At 38.9% G+C, this 20,080-nt stretch overlaps 2 protein-coding genes across 3 annotated transcripts in view; one reads left to right on the top strand and one right to left on the bottom strand.

Annotated features, from left to right (window-relative positions):
- LOC147576692 (olfactory receptor 52L1) overlaps positions 1-20,080 on the bottom strand; it is a 455,531-nt gene that overhangs the window by 192,363 nt on the left and 243,088 nt on the right. The gene's annotated exons all lie outside the window — the stretch shown is intronic.
- On the top strand, positions 4,511-5,610 carry LOC147576697 (olfactory receptor 56A3-like). Its single transcript, XM_086678121.1, has one exon. It carries the CDS (start codon positions 4,511-4,513, stop codon positions 5,468-5,470), a length of 960 nt encoding a protein of 319 aa, XP_086534247.1. The 3' UTR covers positions 5,471-5,610.

The following is a 20,080-nucleotide window of genomic DNA, read 5'->3' as shown; positions in this document are numbered from 1 at the left end:
TTCTTTTGCACTCCTCCCGTAGGAAGTCCTGCTTAATCTGGACTGGCTCCAGGGACTCACTCATAACTAACATTATGGCACAAGAGATGATTATAAATGTGATTAAAATTTATCTCTTTATTTAAAATAAAGAGATGATTAAAATGTGATTATAAAATACACATAGAAAATAAAAATCTAAATATTAAAAAATATATTTAAAAAATGTTTTAAAGTATCACATTTGGATCCATTTCAAATGAAACTCAACCTGCCTTATAACAGTAAACTACAAGCAATAGTAATAAAAATAATGTGGGATTGTTGTAAGGGAAGTCAAAGACACCAATGATGAAACAGAAACACAGCTATGCGTGCATGAAACTTGGTATATAATAAAGCTGCCAGCTCAAATTAGTGAAAAAAAGGATAAATTATTTATCTGTGTATGAAGAAACAAAGTTATTCAACACATTAAATTAAAAGGGTATTCAAAATACTTAGTAACCTCCACCAACAAAACAGAAAAGAGTCAGACCCTCCTCTGGAACCAGGCACGGATGGCCCCACTCTGCTGGCAGTACCCCACACCTCATGGATCATGGGGAGGTCTAAGAGACACCATGAGAGTGCCCAGGGTAGCGTTGAGGTGCTAGGGGTCTCAAAGTAGAGGATAGTTACAAAAATAGCAAGATAGTATTTGATATTTGCACTGCTGTGTACATATCAGGGCATACTAACTTCATACCACTCCTTACTCTTGACAAAATAAACCACAACCAGGTTTATATACATCAGTATGAACCATAATGCATGTTTTGAAAATATTACACAAACAAAAACATGTAAACAAAAGTACCTTTGTGATCTAGAGAATATCTATTCATAGAAAAGAAGAGATTTTGACTTGGTCAAATTGAAAAATGTGCATTGAATAATGAACCACAGACACAAATTGAAAGCTTTATAACAGATTAGAGGAGATACTAGCAATATCTAGCCAACAGGAGGCTCTAATATTTAAAATATGCACAGGGATTTTGTCGATATGCATGAAAAACAAAATGAGTGGAAAAAACAGCTGAAGGATATCAAATATAATAAACAGCATGAAAACCAAAAATGGCTAAACATTATATGAACAATGCTTACTTATCAGGAGAAAATCGAATTAAAAATAATAAAATACTATTTTTCATCCACCTACTTTTTTTAATGTAGCATGAAATGGTATATGGAATATGAAAAATAAATACACATTAGGAATTTATAGTGAGATTTTGTAAATATTTTGGTCGACAAATTTGATATTCCTAGTGAAATTAAATATTTTTACATGTTATAACTAAAAAAAAAATCACACTCCTACACATTACCTATTTTAGGATTATAATAGAAGTATACAAGGAATTTGACATAACAGTATTTTTTGGTTAAGAATTAATTATAGGTCATTTGGGTATAGATTACTTAAAAAAAAAAAAAAAAAGAAAAGGCACATAATTGCAATTAAACCGAAATCAAAAAGAATGAAGTGGACTTACAAGAGCAACAGGGACAGTTGTTCATGATTTACTGTTGAGTGAAAACAAAGAATAACAGATTTATTACCAGACATATGATCCAATATTATTTATAAAATTCAGTCCAAATCATTCTCCCATAGGTGAACATGTAGCCATATAAGCATACTTAAGAATAATTCTAATTATTGCATATTTTAATCACACTGTACCTATCACTTTTCTAAAGAGAAGATATTGGGTGAGGTTGAGATATGCAGGAGACAGGGAAATAAAAATAAAGCAAGAGAAGGCCTTTAAAGAAACTGATGCTGACAGCACAGCCCAGGGAACACGGTCAATGCTACTGTACTTGTGTTATATGGTGACGGATGGTAGCTATACCTGTGGTGAGTGCAGTATAACCTAACTGTATACACTTGTCGAATCACCATGTTGTACACCTGAAACTAACGCAACGTTGTGTGTCAACTACAATCAAGTTTTTAAACTGAAACGTAAGAAAGAAAAAACAAACTGATGATGCTTGCTCCCATAATTTGAGGATGGGAATAATTCACATGAGGCTCAAAATGAAATAGAAACGACTCCTGTTTCCTAGTATACAGTTGTATACACATCCCATTTGAAAAATCTTCCATTACAGCAAAAATCATGATAGGACTCTCTCTTTTAAAAACACATTGCATTTTCTTAGGAATATTTTTTCCAAGTTACTCTTGCATTCTTATCATTATAACGCCGTGATGAAAGTCATTATAAATTTACATCAGTCCATTTAATAGCATGGTTTGGGAGGCACCTATCTGACAATGGGCTGCAGGAAGCCCATTGGAACTTCTGAGTGAGATTATTAGACCCATGGAGGACACCAGTGTGCCTGTGCAAACGAGTGTGAACGTGGATGGATGGATGGATGGATGGATGGATGGATGGATGGATGGATATAAGACCCCGAGTCCCAGGAGACTAACTGCCTACAGGATGCAGTCAATGTTGGGCTGGATTACCAGAGCTCCTTCCTTTTAGAGAGAAAGAAAAACAGTTTCTTCTCCTACCTGCCTGCTTGTCTCCCAGGAGGGCCTTTTAAGCACAGGGAAATGGGGATGGAGAAGTTCCCTGAGGGCAAAGTCCCTGATGCTCTGGAGTTATAACTACACCCAGCTATTTCAGGAACTAGCCGGAACTCCAATATCAGTGGAGCCAGACCCCTGCTCACATCCTCTGTAAGTGAGTCTGGATAGAGGGTGCCTGAGGGGCAGCTATACCAGGAGTAGGCAGAACACTGGGCATGGTGGGGGGAGACATTTCTCTTTAGTCCAGATCTGTGCTCCGTTCCATTCCTGAGTCACTACTGTAAAAGTAGTACGAAAACAGGATAGGAGAGACCGCATGCTCTCTCAGATCAGGAGGCACGTGTGAGAAACTGTACTCTGGAACCTTCCCTTTTGCTGTTCTCTTGCCTTTTTACGTATTTTTCTGGATGCTGCCAGAGATGCAGAGGGGCAGGAATTTGTCCATAGGAGATGAATGGGGATGGGGGTAGGAAGCCTGGAGAGTGCATCATCTGGCGCTTACTTTAGATGATTCGGAGTTTTCAACTGTACACGCTAAAATGTAGTGGCTTTATGGCAAACAATCTGCCCACAAATGCTTGAATCATGGGGGAGGAATTAAATTTAATCTAAATAACATTAGAGGTTGAAGACAGAGACCACAACTGGGGTCAGTGGGAGTAGGACAGTGGTTCCTCAGTTTAAACTCAATCTAAAGAATCTCTAAAGCTATGCTGTAAAAACAGAGAATTATGCCCAGATGATCACTGAGGTATCTGTCACTGAATGCACACAATAATGTCCTAAACAATGCTTAGGAGAGATGTTTAAAGTTCTGTGAGAGTCACTGGAGTTCGGTGGTCCCTACAATAAAAATTAATAATAATAATAATAGAAAACAACAATAATAGACACAACATGAAAAGAAACTAAGAAGAGGGGCGCCTGGGTGGCGCAGTCGGTTAAGCGTCCGGCTTCAGCCAGGTCACGATCTCGCGGTCTGTGAGTTCGAGCCCCGCGTCAGGCTCTGGGCTGATGGCTCAGAGCCTGGAGCCTGTTTCCGATTCTATGTCTCCCTCTCTCTCTACCCCTCCCCCATTCATGCTCTGTCTCTCTCTGTCCCAAAAATAAATAAACGTTGAAAAAAAAAAAAAAATTTAAAAAATAAAATAAAAAAAATAAATAAAAAAAAGAAACTAAGAAGAAAATTATACTCAGAGAAGTGGAAGCAGGAGTCAGAGTGTAAGTGCAAAAGAATTATTCCAGATTTCTGGAAACCTGCCCAAGGATTACATATGCATGGGGGTGCATGAGAGACAGTATCTGAGACCTTACTTGGCTCAGGTTTTGCTACTTAATCAGGGCATATTGTGTATTTATATGTCATATGATAGTCTATGCGGTCAAAAAAAAATAAGGAAGATACTTACAAGTACAAATTTAGACACTCAGCTAAAACAAATGACTTCCTAAGCAATTTTCCCTTTCTTTATGTTTCTGCAAACAAATGACTTTCTATTTAAAAGAAAATCAGGGGTGCCTGGGTGGCTCAGTCGGTTGGGTTCGAGCCCTGTATTGGGGTCTGTGCTGATGGCTCAGAGCCTGGAGCCTGCTTTGGATACTGTGTCTCCCTCTCTCTCTGCCTCTCCCTTTCTCATGCTCTCTCTGTCTCCAAAATAGACATTAAAAAAAATTTTTTTAAGAAAAAATCAAACACGTATAAATGAACCATATTATCACAGTCATCTATTATTTAGTGCTAGAATTTTCTGAGTAACATACCACGAAGGATGTACAGATGATATCAAAATGATCTCTATGACCTGCTAGGAATCACAAGTTTCACCTAGATGAAGCAAATTGTTCTAAATTCATGTGTCTTAAGTCAGTAGCTAATTTTTATCCTAATTTTATAGGTCACTAAAAGAAAGCTATAGAAATATATGACAAAATATGACAGCACATCAAAATGGCACCATCTCCTTTGAGATTTCAGACTTCCTCCTGAATTGTTTTGTCAGGTCCCCCAGCTGGAAGCTCTGGTTGTCCCTGCCCCTCAGCCTCCTCTTTCTCCTGGCCATGGGAGCCAATAGTGTTCTCCTGATCACCATCTGGCTGGAAGCCTCTCTGCATGAACCCATGTATTACCTGCTCAGTTTCCTGTCACTATTGGATATCGTGCTCTGCCTCACTGTCATCCCCAAGGTCCTGGCCATCTTCTGGTTTGACCTCAAGTCCATCAGCTTCTATGCCTGCTTCCTCCAGATGTACATCATGAATTGCTTCCTTGGCATGGAGTCCTGCACATTCATGGTCATGGCCTATGACCGCTATGTAGCCATCTGCCATCCACTGAGGTACCCATCCATCATCACTGACCATTTCGTAGCCAAAGCTGTCATTTTTACTTTGGCCAGAAATGCACTTCTTACTATATTCATTCCCATCCTCTCTGCCCGGCTCCATTATTGTGGAAAAAATATAATTGATAATTGTATCTGTGCCAATCTCTCTGTGTCCAAGCTCTCCTGTGATAATATTGCCCTTAACAGAATTTTCCAGTTAACTGTGGCCTGGACTCTTCTGGGCTCTGACCTGACCCTCATCATCTTCTCCTATACCATCATCCTACGAGCCGTTCTTAGACTTAAGACAAAAGGGGCAGCTGCCAAAGCTCTGAGCACTTGTGGCTCTCACTTCATCCTCATTCTCTTCTTCAGCACCATCCTGCTAGTTTTTGTTTTTACCCACATTGCCAAGAAAAAAATTTCCCCTGATATCCCTGTCTTACTTAATGTGTTACACCATGTAATTCCTGCAGCTCTCAACCCCATTGTCTATGGGGTACGAACTCAGGAGATTAAAGAGGGGATTAGGAAATTACTGAGGAGGGCAAGAGAGAACAGAAAGTAATCATGCTCTTGCCTGGCTCTTCTCAAAACTACAATCAGAAGGCAGGGACAGGGAGATAGAAATAGTCCTAATCTTCTCATTGGGGCATGCCTGATGATAAAAACTATATGGTTTCCCTTTACCCACAGTCACATCACACTTCTTACCAATCATGGTTTTCTGAAGAGACTAAGGATATGGCCCTCCTTTCCCTACCTGACTTTGTCCTCAAGTCCTTTGGTCAGAACTGCCTCCCTAACAGCTTCTCAAAAACATGAACCACAGTTCCGTCTCTGGAACTATTTGCTTATTGTTCCTCTGTCTACATAGCTCCTTCCCTCAGGTCCAATGGGTCTCTATGACCACAGTGTTTAATACCTAACAGTATTCCCCTAAAGCACAGAATATGTCCCAACATCTTCTCTGCTTCCCTGTTCTGCACAGAATTTATCACTATCTAATGACCATAAAAGTTCATCAACTTGTTTAGTCAGCCTACATTCACTAACGTTTAAGGAGCACCAGGGCAAGAATTTTTGCCTGATGTATCTCCAGCCCAAACAGTGTTTGGCATATGGTATAGACCCATGATATTTGTGAATTGATGGTTTAATAAATGTTGGAGAAATAATTGAATGTAGGCTAGTTCCTAGGAATATAATTCAGATATGGTCTGTTTTCTATATGAGTTTTTGTATTAGGTATCAAGTGTGAGGGAGACCCTATTTCATGCCACATTCCATGATCTGAGCATTGTATGGAACATCTCCATAGGGCAGGTAGGGGCTTAGCCTTAAGAGCAAAAGTATATTTTTAGGAACTTTGAATTTGAATACACATGGGATATTCAAGTGGAAGTGTATAATAAATACTTGGACTTATAGGTTTCATACTCAAGTAAGATGTACCCTTGGAAGAAATAAAGATGTGCACTTGGGATAGACCACAGATCCTCATTGAAGCCATGGGAGTAGATGGAATGGCCAAAGGAAAGAATATAGAATAAGAACATAAGAAAGCACAACAAAAAGACCCCATATCATCCTTACCTTCTGGTATCAAGAGATTAACATGGAGAAAACATGAAGTAGTGGTCAGTGGATGAGAAGAAAATATAAGAGAATCCCAGAAGAAAGCACTTCAAAATAGATTGTGATCAATTAAGAAGCTACAGTCAACTTTATTCAAGGTTACCTGTAGAAGTATGGGGCCCCTGTGTATATTAACAACTTAGTGTGTAAAATGCATTACAAAATGTATGGGCCCATGTGGTCCCATTATAAAATGTAAGGGTTTATCAATGAAAAGTTAGAACAACGGGTAGAGAAATAATTCTTACGTATGTATCATTGTTCTGTCAGTATACATAAAGATATTTTTGTAGTTTCAAGGCACCATCTTAACAAAAGAGAGGACATAAAATATATTTGAAAAAATTATGGCTGCAAGTTTCCAAATCTGGTAAAAATTATAAACCCAGAGTTCCAAGAAGCTCAATGAAACCCAAAAATAAGAAAAATGAATATAACTTTACTAGGGGTACATCATAATCAAACTGCTCAGAAGAAATGATAAAGGAAAAAAATGTAAATCCAGATCAAAAGACACATCACACTGGTGCCTGGGTGGCTTGGTTGGTTAAGCGTGGGCTCAGTTCTATTGCCATTCATGGGTTAAAGCCCTGCATCTGGCTCTTTGCTATCAGCCCATAGCCTGCTTGAGATCCTCTGTTTCCCTCTCTCTCTGCCCCCGTCCCACTCCCTCTCATGCTCTCTCTCTCCTCTCTCTCTCTCTCTCTCTCTCTCTCTCTCTCTCGGTCTCTCAAAAACAGATAAACATTTTTTAAAAAGACACATCACAATTGTCTAAATTTAGGATGACAGCAGATCTTATCAGAAACAATGCAAGTAAGAAGACAATAGAGCAGTATCTTAAAACTGAAAGAAAAATCTTGTTAAGATAGAATTCTGTATCTCTCAGTAATACTCTTAAAACAGATAAATGCTTTTTTTAAACAAAAAAAAAAAACAGAATAATTTTTCTATAGCAGGCTCACACTACCAACATTTGTAAAGTTTCTTTATCCAGAAGGAAAATATTATCAGATGTAAATATAGATCTAAACAAAGGAATGAAAAGCATTAGAATTTGTTACTACATGGGTAAATATATAAGGTTATTTTATTACTTAAATGCCTTTACTTGCTTGTTGCAAAAATAATAACAATGAAGTATTTAATTTATAACATACAAAAAAGTACAATGTGTGAAAATAATAGCATAAGCCAGGAAGGAATTAGATCACTGTTAAGTTATTACATAATACACAAAATAATATATTATCCCTTGAAGATAGACTGTAATTAGAGATGTGAACTATAATCTCTAAATCTCTAAATCAATCTAATCTCTAAGTCTCTAAAGCAAGCCTCCAAAATAGTTAAAACTCATAAGAAAAGAAGATAGAATGAAATGTTTTAAAGAATAATCCAAAAAAAAAAAAAGAGAAAAAGAGGAGAAAAGAAAAAGAGAAAGCCAAAACGATACATTTGAACCCAACCACACCCATGATTCAAAATAAGTGTAAATGAACTAAATACCGAATTAAAAGGCAGAAATAGTCAGACCAAGGAGAAAAAACAACTCATTTAAGCACTGCTCACATTAAATGCACCTCATACAAAAACAAACATGTTAAAAGTGAAAGGATGGGAAAATATACAGCACTAATAACAACACCAATCAAAAGAAAAAAGAAACAAACCAAGAAACAGACTCTGAACTATAGAAAACAAACTGATGGTTACCAGAGGGGCGTTGGGGGAGGGGGGGATGGGTGAAAGAGGTGATGGGGACTAAGAGTACATTTATCCCAAGGTACCTGGGTGGCTCAGTCATGTAAGCAGCCCACTCTTGATTTTGGCTCAGGTCATGATCTCAGGATTCCTGAGTCTGACCCTACATCGGGCTCCACACTGACCATGGGAGCCTGTTTAGGACTGCTTTCAGTCCCTCTCTCTCTGCCCTTCCCCCCACTCATGCACTTGTGCACTTCAAGCTCTCTCTCGCGCGCGCGCGCGCTCACTCCCTCTCAAAATAAATAAATAAAAAAAATAAAAACATAAAATAAAGATTTTAAAATTTAAAGAGTACACTTATCAAAATGAGCACTGAGCAATGTGTAAAATTGCTGAATCACTGTATGTACACCTGACGCTAATACAACACCGTATGTTAACAATACTGGAATTAAAACTAAAAATTAAAAAAAGAAAGAAAACTGGAATGAATATTGTAATACCAGAAAAGATGAGTTTCAAAGCCAAACACAACAGCAGAATATACAATATTTCAAACACACTGAACATTTACCAAAATAGGTCATATTCTGGGCCATCATACGAATTCCAGTACACGTAAAAGAATTCATGCAGCATATATTTTCTGACTATAGTGGAATGAAATTAGATATCAACATGAAGTGATCTCTAAAATAAGACCAAAATATTTGAAAACTTAAAAAGACACTTCTAAATAATCCACGAGAGAAAGAAATCCAAATAAAGAGGCAAAAGAATTTTGAACTAAAAAATAATTAAACTACAACGTGTGAAATTTTTAAAATGCCACTAATGCAATAACGCTGACCCTTGAACACTGTCAGGGTTAGAGGTGTCCATCCTCCACATAGTAAAACATTCAGGTATAAATTCTGACTCTCCAAAAACTTATCAACTAAGATTAACTAATATCAACTAATATTATCAACTAATAGCCTATTGTGACTGGAAGACTTGCCAATAACCTAATCAATCAACCAACTCACATTTTGTATGTTATGTATAATATACTCTATTCTTACAATAAACTGAGCTAGAGAAAAGAAAATGTTAACAAAATAAAAAAGAGAGAAAATACATTTATAGTGTTATATTTCATTTATTGAAAAAAAAATCCCCATAAAGGACATCCCCACACTTCAAATCCATTTGTTCATGAGTCAATTCTACTGGACACACATATGTAGCATGAAATTCTTATTTTTGAAACACTACACCTGCAAACAATGACCAAATTCAACCACTAAAAACAACAACATAAAGAAGAATAAATTTAACCCAAAATAAGGAAAAGAAACAAACAATATAACAGGATCAATGAAATAGAAAAAAGAATATAATAGTAAAAGTTATCAAACCAAAATATCCTACTTTGAGAGGAGTGATAAAATGTCCCCAGAGACTTAATGAAAGATACTGGAAATATGAAGTTGGATATTCAGTTATAAGAAAAAAACTAATTGTTTTAAAAAATAAAGCAGTTGCTATAAAGCAGTCAGGGGATGAGCTGAATAGCAGAATAAATAAAGCTGAGTGCATGTTAATGAGTTGGATCAGACCAAGGACATTTGTAGTCCTGTTACATAAAGTTCAGAAGACACAGAAAGAAGAAGAAAATGGCTGAGAGATGATATGAGAGCATGTCACAATATAATTTGGTCTAATAAGAATCGCATGAGGAGATAAATAAATACAACAGGAACATACTTAAAGAAAGTGACACGAGGGGCGCCTGGGTGGCGCAGTCGGTTAAGCGGCCGGCTTCGGCCAGGTCACGATCTCGCGGTCCGTGAGTTCGAGCCCCGCGTCGGGCTCTGGGCTGATGGCTCAGAGCCTGGAGCCTGTTTCCGATTCTGTGTCTCCCTCTCTCTCTGCCCCTCCCCCGTTCATGCTCTGTCTCTCTCTGTCCCAAAAATAAATAAACGTTGAAAAAAAAAAATTTAAAAAAAAAAAAGAAAGTGACACGAATAACTGCTCAAAACTTTTTAAAATGTAAGACTGAAGTTGAAAGTATTGTAAAGAAACAAATCAGGTGTTAAAAAAAAAAAAACCTTCTGGATATATTATGGTATCAGAGGAAAACAGTCCATTCTAAAGGTTGAGTGACGGTCACATACCACCTTTGGTGACGTCCTAAATGGACTCTGAGATTCTGATGTATGCTGGTGGTATTTTGGGGATTGGAAGTTGAAAATAAAAGGATGGGTTGGGGTGCCTGGGTGGCTCAGTCGGTTAAGCGCCGACTTTGGCTCAGGTCATGATCTTACAGTTATGGGTTCTAGCCCCACATCTGGTTCTGTGCTGACAGCTCAGAGCATGGATCCTGCTTTGGATTCTGTGTCTCCCTCTCTCTTCTGCCCGACCCCCACCTGCTTGTGCTTTGTCTCTGTATCTCAAAAATAAAAAAACATTTAAAAAAATTTTTTTAAGAAAAGGATGGAGTAGAAACAAAAGTAAGTCAGAAATAAAGCAATTTTAGAAAAAAACAAAAAAAATGATTTTAAAAAGAAAAATTAGCATCACATATGGAGGTTTTAATATGGCCATAAATTCTTTAACACTCCTTCCATACAGAAGCTGAGTCCAGTTTCCCTCCTGCTCAATCAGCGCTGGCTCCAGTGACTTACTCGTAACCAAATGAATAAGGCACAAGTGATGCTAATTATAAAACACATGTAGAAAATAATAATCTACCAAATTTTTGTAAAACCTAAATATGTTTGGATAGATTCAAATGGGAACTCACCCAACCATAGAACAGTACATACAACAAAGCAATAGTAATACAAATAATGTGGATTGCTGTAGTAAGTGAAAACAAACACACAATGATGGATCATATATACAGCCATGTGTGCATGAAATGTGGTATACAATAAAGCAGACTTCTCAAATTAGTGGGGAATCAAATACTCATCTCTATATAGAGTTAGAAAGTTAAAAATATACACAAGATAAAGAGATAAAGATAAGAAAGATAAAAATTATTAGTTAACACTATAAGCAGAACTGGTACAGCACCTCTCTCAACAAAACAGAGGGTGTTCAGACCATGCACTGTAACTGCCATTGATGGACCCCACCCTGTTGGCAGTAACCCACACTTCAGGGATCATGAGAAGTCTAGGAGCCACCAGAAGAGTGGCCAGGGTAGTGCTGAGGTACTAGCGGATTCAAAGTAGACAATATTTATAAAACAGGCAACACAGTATTTCATATTTTCACAGTTGTTGTGAATGTATCAGTTTGTAATAACCTAATACCACTCTTACTCTTCACAATGTAAACCACAGACTTAAATACATCAATATGAAACCTAATGCACTGAGTTTTAAAAAAATAAATAAATAAAACCAAATAAAAGAAGCATCTTTGTGATCTTATAGAATGTTCCCTAAATCAGATCCATGGAGAAACTCTATTTCTAGAAACATAGAGATTTTGCCTTGGTCAAATTGAGAGATGTCCATTGAGTAATGGACTGCAGACGCTAAAATTGAAAGCTTTATAACAGACTAGAGAAGGTACTAGCAATATCTATCCATCAAGAGGCTCTAGTATTTAAAATATGCAGAGGGGAACCAAGCTGGCTCGGTCCATGCGACTCTTGATGTTGGGGTCATGTGTTTGAGCCCACATTGGGTAGAGAGATTACTTAAATAAAAATAAATAAATAAGACTGGGGCGCCTGGGTGGCGCAGTCGGTTAAGCATCCGACTTCAGCCAGGTCACGATCTCGCGGTCCGTGAGTTCGAGCCCCGCGTCAGGCTCTGGGCTGATGACTTGGAGCCTGGAGCCTGTTACTGATTCTGTGTCTCCCTCTCTCTCTCTGCCCCTCCCCCGTTCATGCTCTGTCTCTCTCTGTCCCAAAAATAAATAAAAAACGTTGAAAAAAAAATAAAAAAAATAATAATAAATAAATAAATAAGAATAAAAATAATAAATAAAATAAAATACGCACAGAGTTTTATAAGTATGTAAGCAAAACAAAAATTAATAGAAAAATCAGGTAAAGGATGTGGACACATAAGTCACTGCCACTAATGGCTGAACAGTATATGAACAATGCTCACTTATCAGATGAAAAATAAATTAAAGAGAATTTGAGGAAGATGGCGGTGTAGGAGGACGCTGGGCTCACCGCGCGTCCTGCTGATCACTTAGATTCCACCTACACCTGCCTAAATAACCCAGAAAACCGCCAGAGGATTAGCAGAACGGAGTCGCCGGAGCCAAGCACAGACTAGAGGCCCACGGAAGAGGGTAGGAAGGGTGGCGAGGCGGTGCGCGCTCCACGGACCGGCGGGAGGGAGCCGGGGCGGAGGGGCGGCTCGCTGGCCAAGCAGAGCCCCCGAGTCTGGCTTGCAAAAAGCGGAGGGGCCTGACGGACTGTGCTCCGACAGCAAGCGCGACTTAGCGTCTGGGAGGTCATAAGTTAACAGCTCTGCTCAGAAAGCGGGAAGGCTGGAGGACAAAGGGAAGGAGCGCTGCTGAGCCCCCTGACGACAGAGCTCAGTTTGGTGGGGAACAAAGGCGCTCGCCAGCGCCATCTCCCCCGCCCATCCCCCAGCCAAAATCCCAAAGAGAACCAGTTCCTGCCAGGGAACTTGCTCGCTCCGCGCACACACCCAACTCTGCGCTTCTGCGGAGCCAAACCTCCGGCAGCGGATCTGACTCCCTCCTGCTGCCACAGGGCCCCTCCTGAAGTGGATCACCTAAGGAGAAGCAAGCTAAGCCTGCCCCTCCTGCCCCTGTGCACCTTGCCTACCCACCCCAGCTAAGACGCCAGATCCCCAGCATCACAAGCCTGGCAGTGTGCAAGTAGCCCAGACAGGCCACCCCACCCCACAGTGAATCCTGCCCCTAGGAGAGGGGAAGAGAAGGCACACACCAGTCTGACTGTGGACACAGCGGTGGGCTGGGGGCAGACATCAGGTCTGACTGCGGCTCCGCCCACCAACTCCAGTTATACACCACAGCACAGGGGAAGTGCCCTGCAGGTCCTCACCACGCCAGGGACTATCCAAAATGACCAAGCGGAAGAATTCCCCTCAGAAGAATCTCCAGGAAATAACAACAGCTAATGAGCTGATCAAAAAGGATATAAATAATATAACAGAAAGTGAATTTAGAATAATAGTCATAAAATTAATCGCTGGGCTTGAAAACAGTATAGCTGACAGCAGAGAATCTCTTGCTGCAGAGATCAAGGGACTAAGGAACAGTCACGAGGAGCTGAAAAACGCTTTAAACGAAATGCATAACAAAATGGAAACCACCACGGCTCGGATTGAAGAGGCAGAGGAGAGAATAGGTGAACTAGAAGATAAAGTTATGGAAAAAGAGAAAGCTGAGAGAAAGACAGATAAAAAAATCCAGGAGTATGGGGGGAAATTAGAGAACTAAGTGATACACTAAAAAGAAATAATATACGCATAATTGGTATCCCAGAGGAGGAAGAGAGAGGGAAAGGTGCTGAAAGGGTACTTGAAGAAATAATAGCTGAGAACTTCCCTGAAGTGGGGAAGGAAAAAGGCATTGAAATCCAAGAGGCACAGAGAACTCCCTTCAGACGTAACTTGAATCGATCTTCTGCACGACATATCATAGTGAAACTGGCAAAATACAAGGATAAAGAGAAAATTCTGAAAGCAGCAAGGGGCAAACGTGCCCTCACATATAAAGGGAGACCTATAAGACTCGTGACTGATCTCTCTTTTGAAACTTGGCAGGCCAGAAAGAATTGGCACGAGATTTTCAGTGTGCTAGACAGAAAAAATATGCAGCCGAGAATCCTTTATCCAGCAAGTCTGTCATTTAGAATAGAAGGAGAGATAAAGGTCTTCCCAAACAAACAAAAACTGAAGGAATTTGTCACCACTAAACCAGCCCTACAAGAGATCCTAAGGGGGACCCTGTGAGACAAAGTACCAGAGACATCACTACAAGCATAAAACATACAGACATCACAATGACTCTAAACCCATATCTTTCTATAATAACACTGAATGTAAATGGATTAAATGCACCAACCAAAAGACATACGGTATCAGAATGGATAAAAAAACAAGACCCATCTATTTGCAGTCTACAAGAGACTCATTTTAGACCTGAGGACACCTTTAGATTGAGAGTGAGGGGATGGAGAACTATTTATCATGCTACTGGAAGCCAAAAGAAAGCTGGAGTAGCCATACTTCTATCAGACAAACTAGACTTTAAATTAAAGGCTGTAACAAGAGATGAAGAAGGACATTATATAATAGTGACAGGGTCTATCCATCAGGAAGAGCTAACAATTATAAATGTCTATGCGCCGAATACCGGAGCCCCCTAATATATAAAACAATTACTCGTAAACATAAGCAACCTTATTGAGAAGAATGTGGTCATTGCAGGGGACTTTAACACCCCACTTACAGAAATGGATAGATCATCTAGACACACGGTCAATAAAGAAACAAGGGCCCTGAATGAGACATTGGATCAGATGGACGTGACAGATATATTTAGAACTCTGCATCCCAAAGCAACAGAATATACTTTCTTCTCGAGTGCACATGGAACATTCTCCAAGATAGATCATATACTGGGTCACAAAACAGCCCTTCATAAGTTTACAAGAATTGAAATCATACCATGCATACTTTCAGACCACAATGCTATGAAGCTTGAAATCAACCACAGGAAAAAGTCTGGAAAACCTCCAAAAGCATGGAGGTTAAAGAACACCCTACTAACGAATGAGTGGGTCAACCAGGCAATTAGAGAAGAAATTTAAAAATATATGGAAACAAACGAAAATGAAAATACAACAATCCAAACGCTTTGGGACGCAGCGAAGGCAGTCCTGAGAGGAAAATACATTGCAATCCAGGCCTATCTCAAGAAACAAGAAAAATCCCAAAGACAAAATCTAACAGCACACCTAAAGGAAATAGAAGCAGAACAGCAAAGGCAGCCTAAACCCAGCAGAAGAAGAGAAATAATAAAGATCAGAGCAGAAATAAACAATATAGAATCTAAAAAAACTGTAGAGCAGATCAACGAAACCAAGAGTTGGTTTTTTGAAAAAATAAACAAAATTGACAAACCTCTAGCCAGGCTTCTCAAAAAGAAAAGGGAGATGACCCAAATAGATAAAATCATGAATGAAAACGGAATTATTACAACCAATCTCTCAGAGATACAAACAATTATCAGGGAATACTATGAAAAATTATATGCCAACAAATTGGACAACCTGGAAGAAATGGACAAATTCCTGAACACCCACACTCTTCCAAAACTCAATCAGGAGGAAATAGAAAGCTTGAACAGACCCATCACCAGCGAAGAAATTGAATCGGTTATCAAAAATCTCCCAACAAATAAGAGTCCAGGACCAGATGGCTTCCCAGGGGAGTTCTACCAGACGTTTAAAGCAGAGATAATACCTATCCTTCTCAAGCTATTCCAAGAAATAGAAAGGGAAGGAAAACTTCCAGACTCATTCTATGAAGCCAGTATTACGTTGATTCCTAAACCAGACAGAGACCCAGTAAAAAAAGAGAACTACAGGCCAATATCCCTGATGAATATGGATGCAAAAATTCTCAATAAGATACTAGCAAATCGAATTCAACGGCATATAAAAAGAATTATTCACCATGATCAAGTGGGATTCATTCCTGGGATGCAGGGCTGGTTCAACATTCGCAAATCAATCAACGTGATACATCACATTAACAAAAAAAAAAGAGAAAAACCATATGATCCTGTCAATCGATGCAGAAAAGGCCTTTGACAAAATCCAGCACCCTTTCTTAATAAAAACCCTTGAGAAAGTCGGGATAGAAGGAACATACTTAAAGATCATAAAAGCCATTTATGAAAAGCCCACAGCTAACATCATCCTCAACGGGGAAAAACTGAGAGCTTTTTCCCTGAGATCAGGAACACGACAGGGATGCCCACTCTCACCGCTGTTGTTTAACATAGTGCTGGAAGTTCTAGCATCAGCAATCAGACAACAAAAGGAAATCAAAGACATCAAAATTGGCAAAGATGAAGTCAAGCTTTTGCTTTTTGCAGATGACATGATATTATACATGGAAAATCCGATAGACTCCACCAAAAGTCGGCTAGAACTGATACATGAATTCAGCAAAGTTGCAGGATACAAAATCAATGTACAGAAATCAGTTGCATTCTTATACACTAACAATGAAGCAACAGAAAGACAAATAAAGAAACTGATCCCATTCCCAATTGCACCAAGAAGCATAAAATACCTAGGAATAAATCTAACCAAAGATGTAAAGGATCTGTATGCTGAAAACTATAGAAAGCTTATGAAGGTAATTGAAGAAGATTTAAAGAAATGGAAAGACATTCCCTGCTCATGGATTGGAAGAATAAATATTGTCAAAATGTCAATACTACCCAAAGCTATCTACACATTCAATGCAATCCCAATCAAAATTGCACCAGCATTCTTCTCGAAACTAGAACAAGCAATCCTAAAATTCATATGGAACCACAAAAGGCCCCGAATAGCCAAAGTAATTTTGAAGAAGAAGACCAAAGCAGGAGGCATCACAATCCCAGACTTTAGCCTCTACTACAAAGCTGTCATCATCAAGACAGCATGGTATTGGCACAAAAACAGACACATAGACCAATGGAATAGAATAGAAACCCCAGAACTAGACCCACAAACGTATGGCCAACTAATCTTTGACAAAGCAGGAAAGAACATCCATTGGAAAAAAGACAGTCTCTTTAACAAATGGTGCTGGGAGAACTGGACAGCAACATGCAGAAGGTTGAAACTAGACCACTTTCTCACACCATTCACAAAAATAAACTCAAAATGGATAAAGGACCTGAATGTGAGACAGGAAACCATCAAAACCTTAGAGGAGAAAGCAGGAAAAGACCTCTCTGACCTCAGCCGTAGCAATCTCTTACTCGACACATCCCCAAAGGCAAGGGAATTAAAAGCAAAAGTGAATTACTGGGACCTTATGAAGATCAAAAGCTTCTGCACAGCAAAGGAAACAACCAACAAAACTAAAAGGCAACCAACGGAATGGGAAAAGATATTTGCAAATGACATATCGGACAAAGGGCTAGTATCCAAAATCTATAAAGAGCTCACCAAACTCCACACCCGAAAAGCAAATAACCCAGTGAAGAAATGGGCAGAAAACATGAATAGACACTTCTCTAAAGAAGACATCTGGATGGCCAACAGGCACATGAAAAGATGTTCAGCGTCGCTCCTTATCAGGGAAATACAAATCAAAACCACACTCAGGTATCACCTCACGCCAGTCAGAGTGGCCAAAATGAAGAAATCAGGAGACTATAGATGCTGGAGAGGATGTGGAGAAACGGGAACCCTCTTGCACTGTTGGTGGGAAATCAAATTGGTGCAGCCGCTCTGGAAAGCAGTGTGGAGGTTCCTCAGAAAATTAAAAATAGACCTACCCTATGACCCAGCAATAGCACTGCTAGGAATTTATCCAAGGGACACAGGAGTACTGATGCATAGGGGCACTTGTACCCCAATGTTCATAGCAGCACTCTCAACAATAGCCAAATTATGGAAAGAGCCTAAATGTCCATCAACTGATGAATGGATAAAGAAATTGTGGTTTATATACACAATGGAATACTACGTGGCAATGAGAAAAAAATGAAATATGGCCTTTTGTAGCAACGTGGATGGAACTGGAGAGTGTGATGCTAAGTGAAATAAGCCATACAGAGAAAGACAGATACCATATGGTTTCACTCTTATGTGGATCCTGAGAAACTTAACAGGAACCCATGGGGGAGGGGAAGAAAAAAAAAAAAAAGAGGTTAGAGTGGGAGAGAGCCAAAGCATAAGAGACTGTTGAGAACTGAGAACAAACTAAGGGTTGATGGGGGGTGGGAGGGAGGAGAGGGTGGGTGATGGGTATTGAGGAGGGCACCTTTTGGGATGAGCACTGGGTGTTGTATGGAAACCAAGTTGACAATAAATTTCATATATAAATAAAAATAAATAAATAAATAAATAAATAAATTAATTAATTAATTAAATATAATAAGATACGAATTACATCCATCTAGTTTTTTTAAAGAAAAGATAATAGCATCAAATGGTGTCAGGAATGTGTAAAATAAAGAAAATTTAGGATTTCTATTGAGATATTTAAATACTTTGGAGAGAAATTTGGTAATTCCTAGTTAAATTAAATATTTTTATGTTATAACTGAAAAAATCCTCCACATCTGTCTACTTTAGGTCTATAAGAGAAGGTGTACAAGGAAATTGACAACAACATTATTTTTAGTACAATTATAGTTCACTTGGGTGTTGACTACTTCCATAAAAAGGAAAAATGCACATATTGGAAATAGAACAGCAGTCAAAAAGAATGAAGTGGGTGTACACAGAAAAGCATGGACAGATGTTTAAGATTTAGTGTTTACATCCAATCTATAACCCAATGACATTTATATAAATTCAACATCCAACCTTTTCTCCCCTAAGCATACAAGTAGCTAAATAAGCATACTTAAGATTAATTAGGTGTATTTTAAGAATCCCGGAGTTTTTACTTTCTGAGGGAAAAGAGAAATAAGAGCGATATTGAGATACACAGAAGAAAGAATAAAAATAAATCAAAAGAAGGGCTTTCAAGAGACAGATGACAATGACACATCATAGGGAATATAGTCAATGGTACTGTCAAAGCTCTGTATGGTGACAGATTGTAGCTACACTTGTGGTGACCATAGCATAATGGATAGGCTTGTCGAAACACATTGTTACACATCCGAAACTAGTGGAAATTTATCTGTCAACTACACTCAAATAAAAAAAACTAATGAAAATAAGTATGTAATAAAGAAACCAATCATGTTTGCTCCAATTATGGAAGAGTATGAAAAATTCACATGAAGTTCAAAATGAAAGTTAAAAAAAAGAACAATCATGGTTCCTAATACACAGTTATACATACATCCTACTTAAATTTTTCTCACTAAAGGGAACATTTCTATTGACTTTTCTCTCTGAAAAACATACTGCATTTTCTCAGGAATATGGTTTTCAGGTTTCTCTTGCATTTTCATCATTATAATGCAATGAGAAAAGTCACGATAAGTTAGTATGAATACATTCATTAAGATGGTTTGGAGGGTACCTATCTAAAAATTGTGTTCTGGAAGCCCATGAGAACTTCTGAGCGAGCTTATTGGACCCATGGAGGGCACTGAGTGTGCACATGCAAATACTGTGAACATGGATGGATTGATGTAAGACCTCTACCCCCAGGAGACTAACTGCATACAGAACACAGTCCATGTTGGGCTGGATTACCAGAGCTCCTTCCTTTTAGAGAGAAATAAAATCATTTGCTTCTTCTACCTGCCTGCCTGTCTGTCCCAGGAGGACATTCTAGGCACAAGGAATTAGGGATGGAAAGTTCCAAGAGGGCAAAGTCCCTAAGGCTCTGGAGTTATAACTATCCACAGATACTTCAGGAACTAACTGAAACTCCAATATCAGTGGAGCCAGACCCCTGCTCCATGCTCTGTAAGTGAGTCTGAGTAGAGGGTGTCTGAGACACAGCTATACCAAAATTAGCCAGAGCATAGAGGAGATCTTTCTCTTTTGTCCAGATCTGTGCTCCATTCCATTCCTGAGTCAGTATTGATGAAGTAGTCTGAAAATAGGGCAGTAAACACTGCATCCAGTCTCGGGTCAGGAGGTACATGTGATAACCTGTGCTCTGAGACCTTTCCTTTTGCCCTC

Source organism: Puma concolor, chromosome D1 (genome assembly GCF_028749965.1).
Source record: "Puma concolor isolate L17-30 chromosome D1, mPumCon1.1.hap2, whole genome shotgun sequence".
NCBI lineage: Eukaryota > Metazoa > Chordata > Mammalia > Carnivora > Felidae > Puma > Puma concolor.
This window is presented reverse-complemented; position numbering and strand designations above follow the sequence as displayed.

Excerpts from the sequence above, each read along its gene's own strand:
- LOC147576697 (XM_086678121.1), top strand. The coding sequence starts at position 4,511 with ATGACAGCACATCAAAATGGCACCATCTCCTTTGAGATTTCAGACTTC.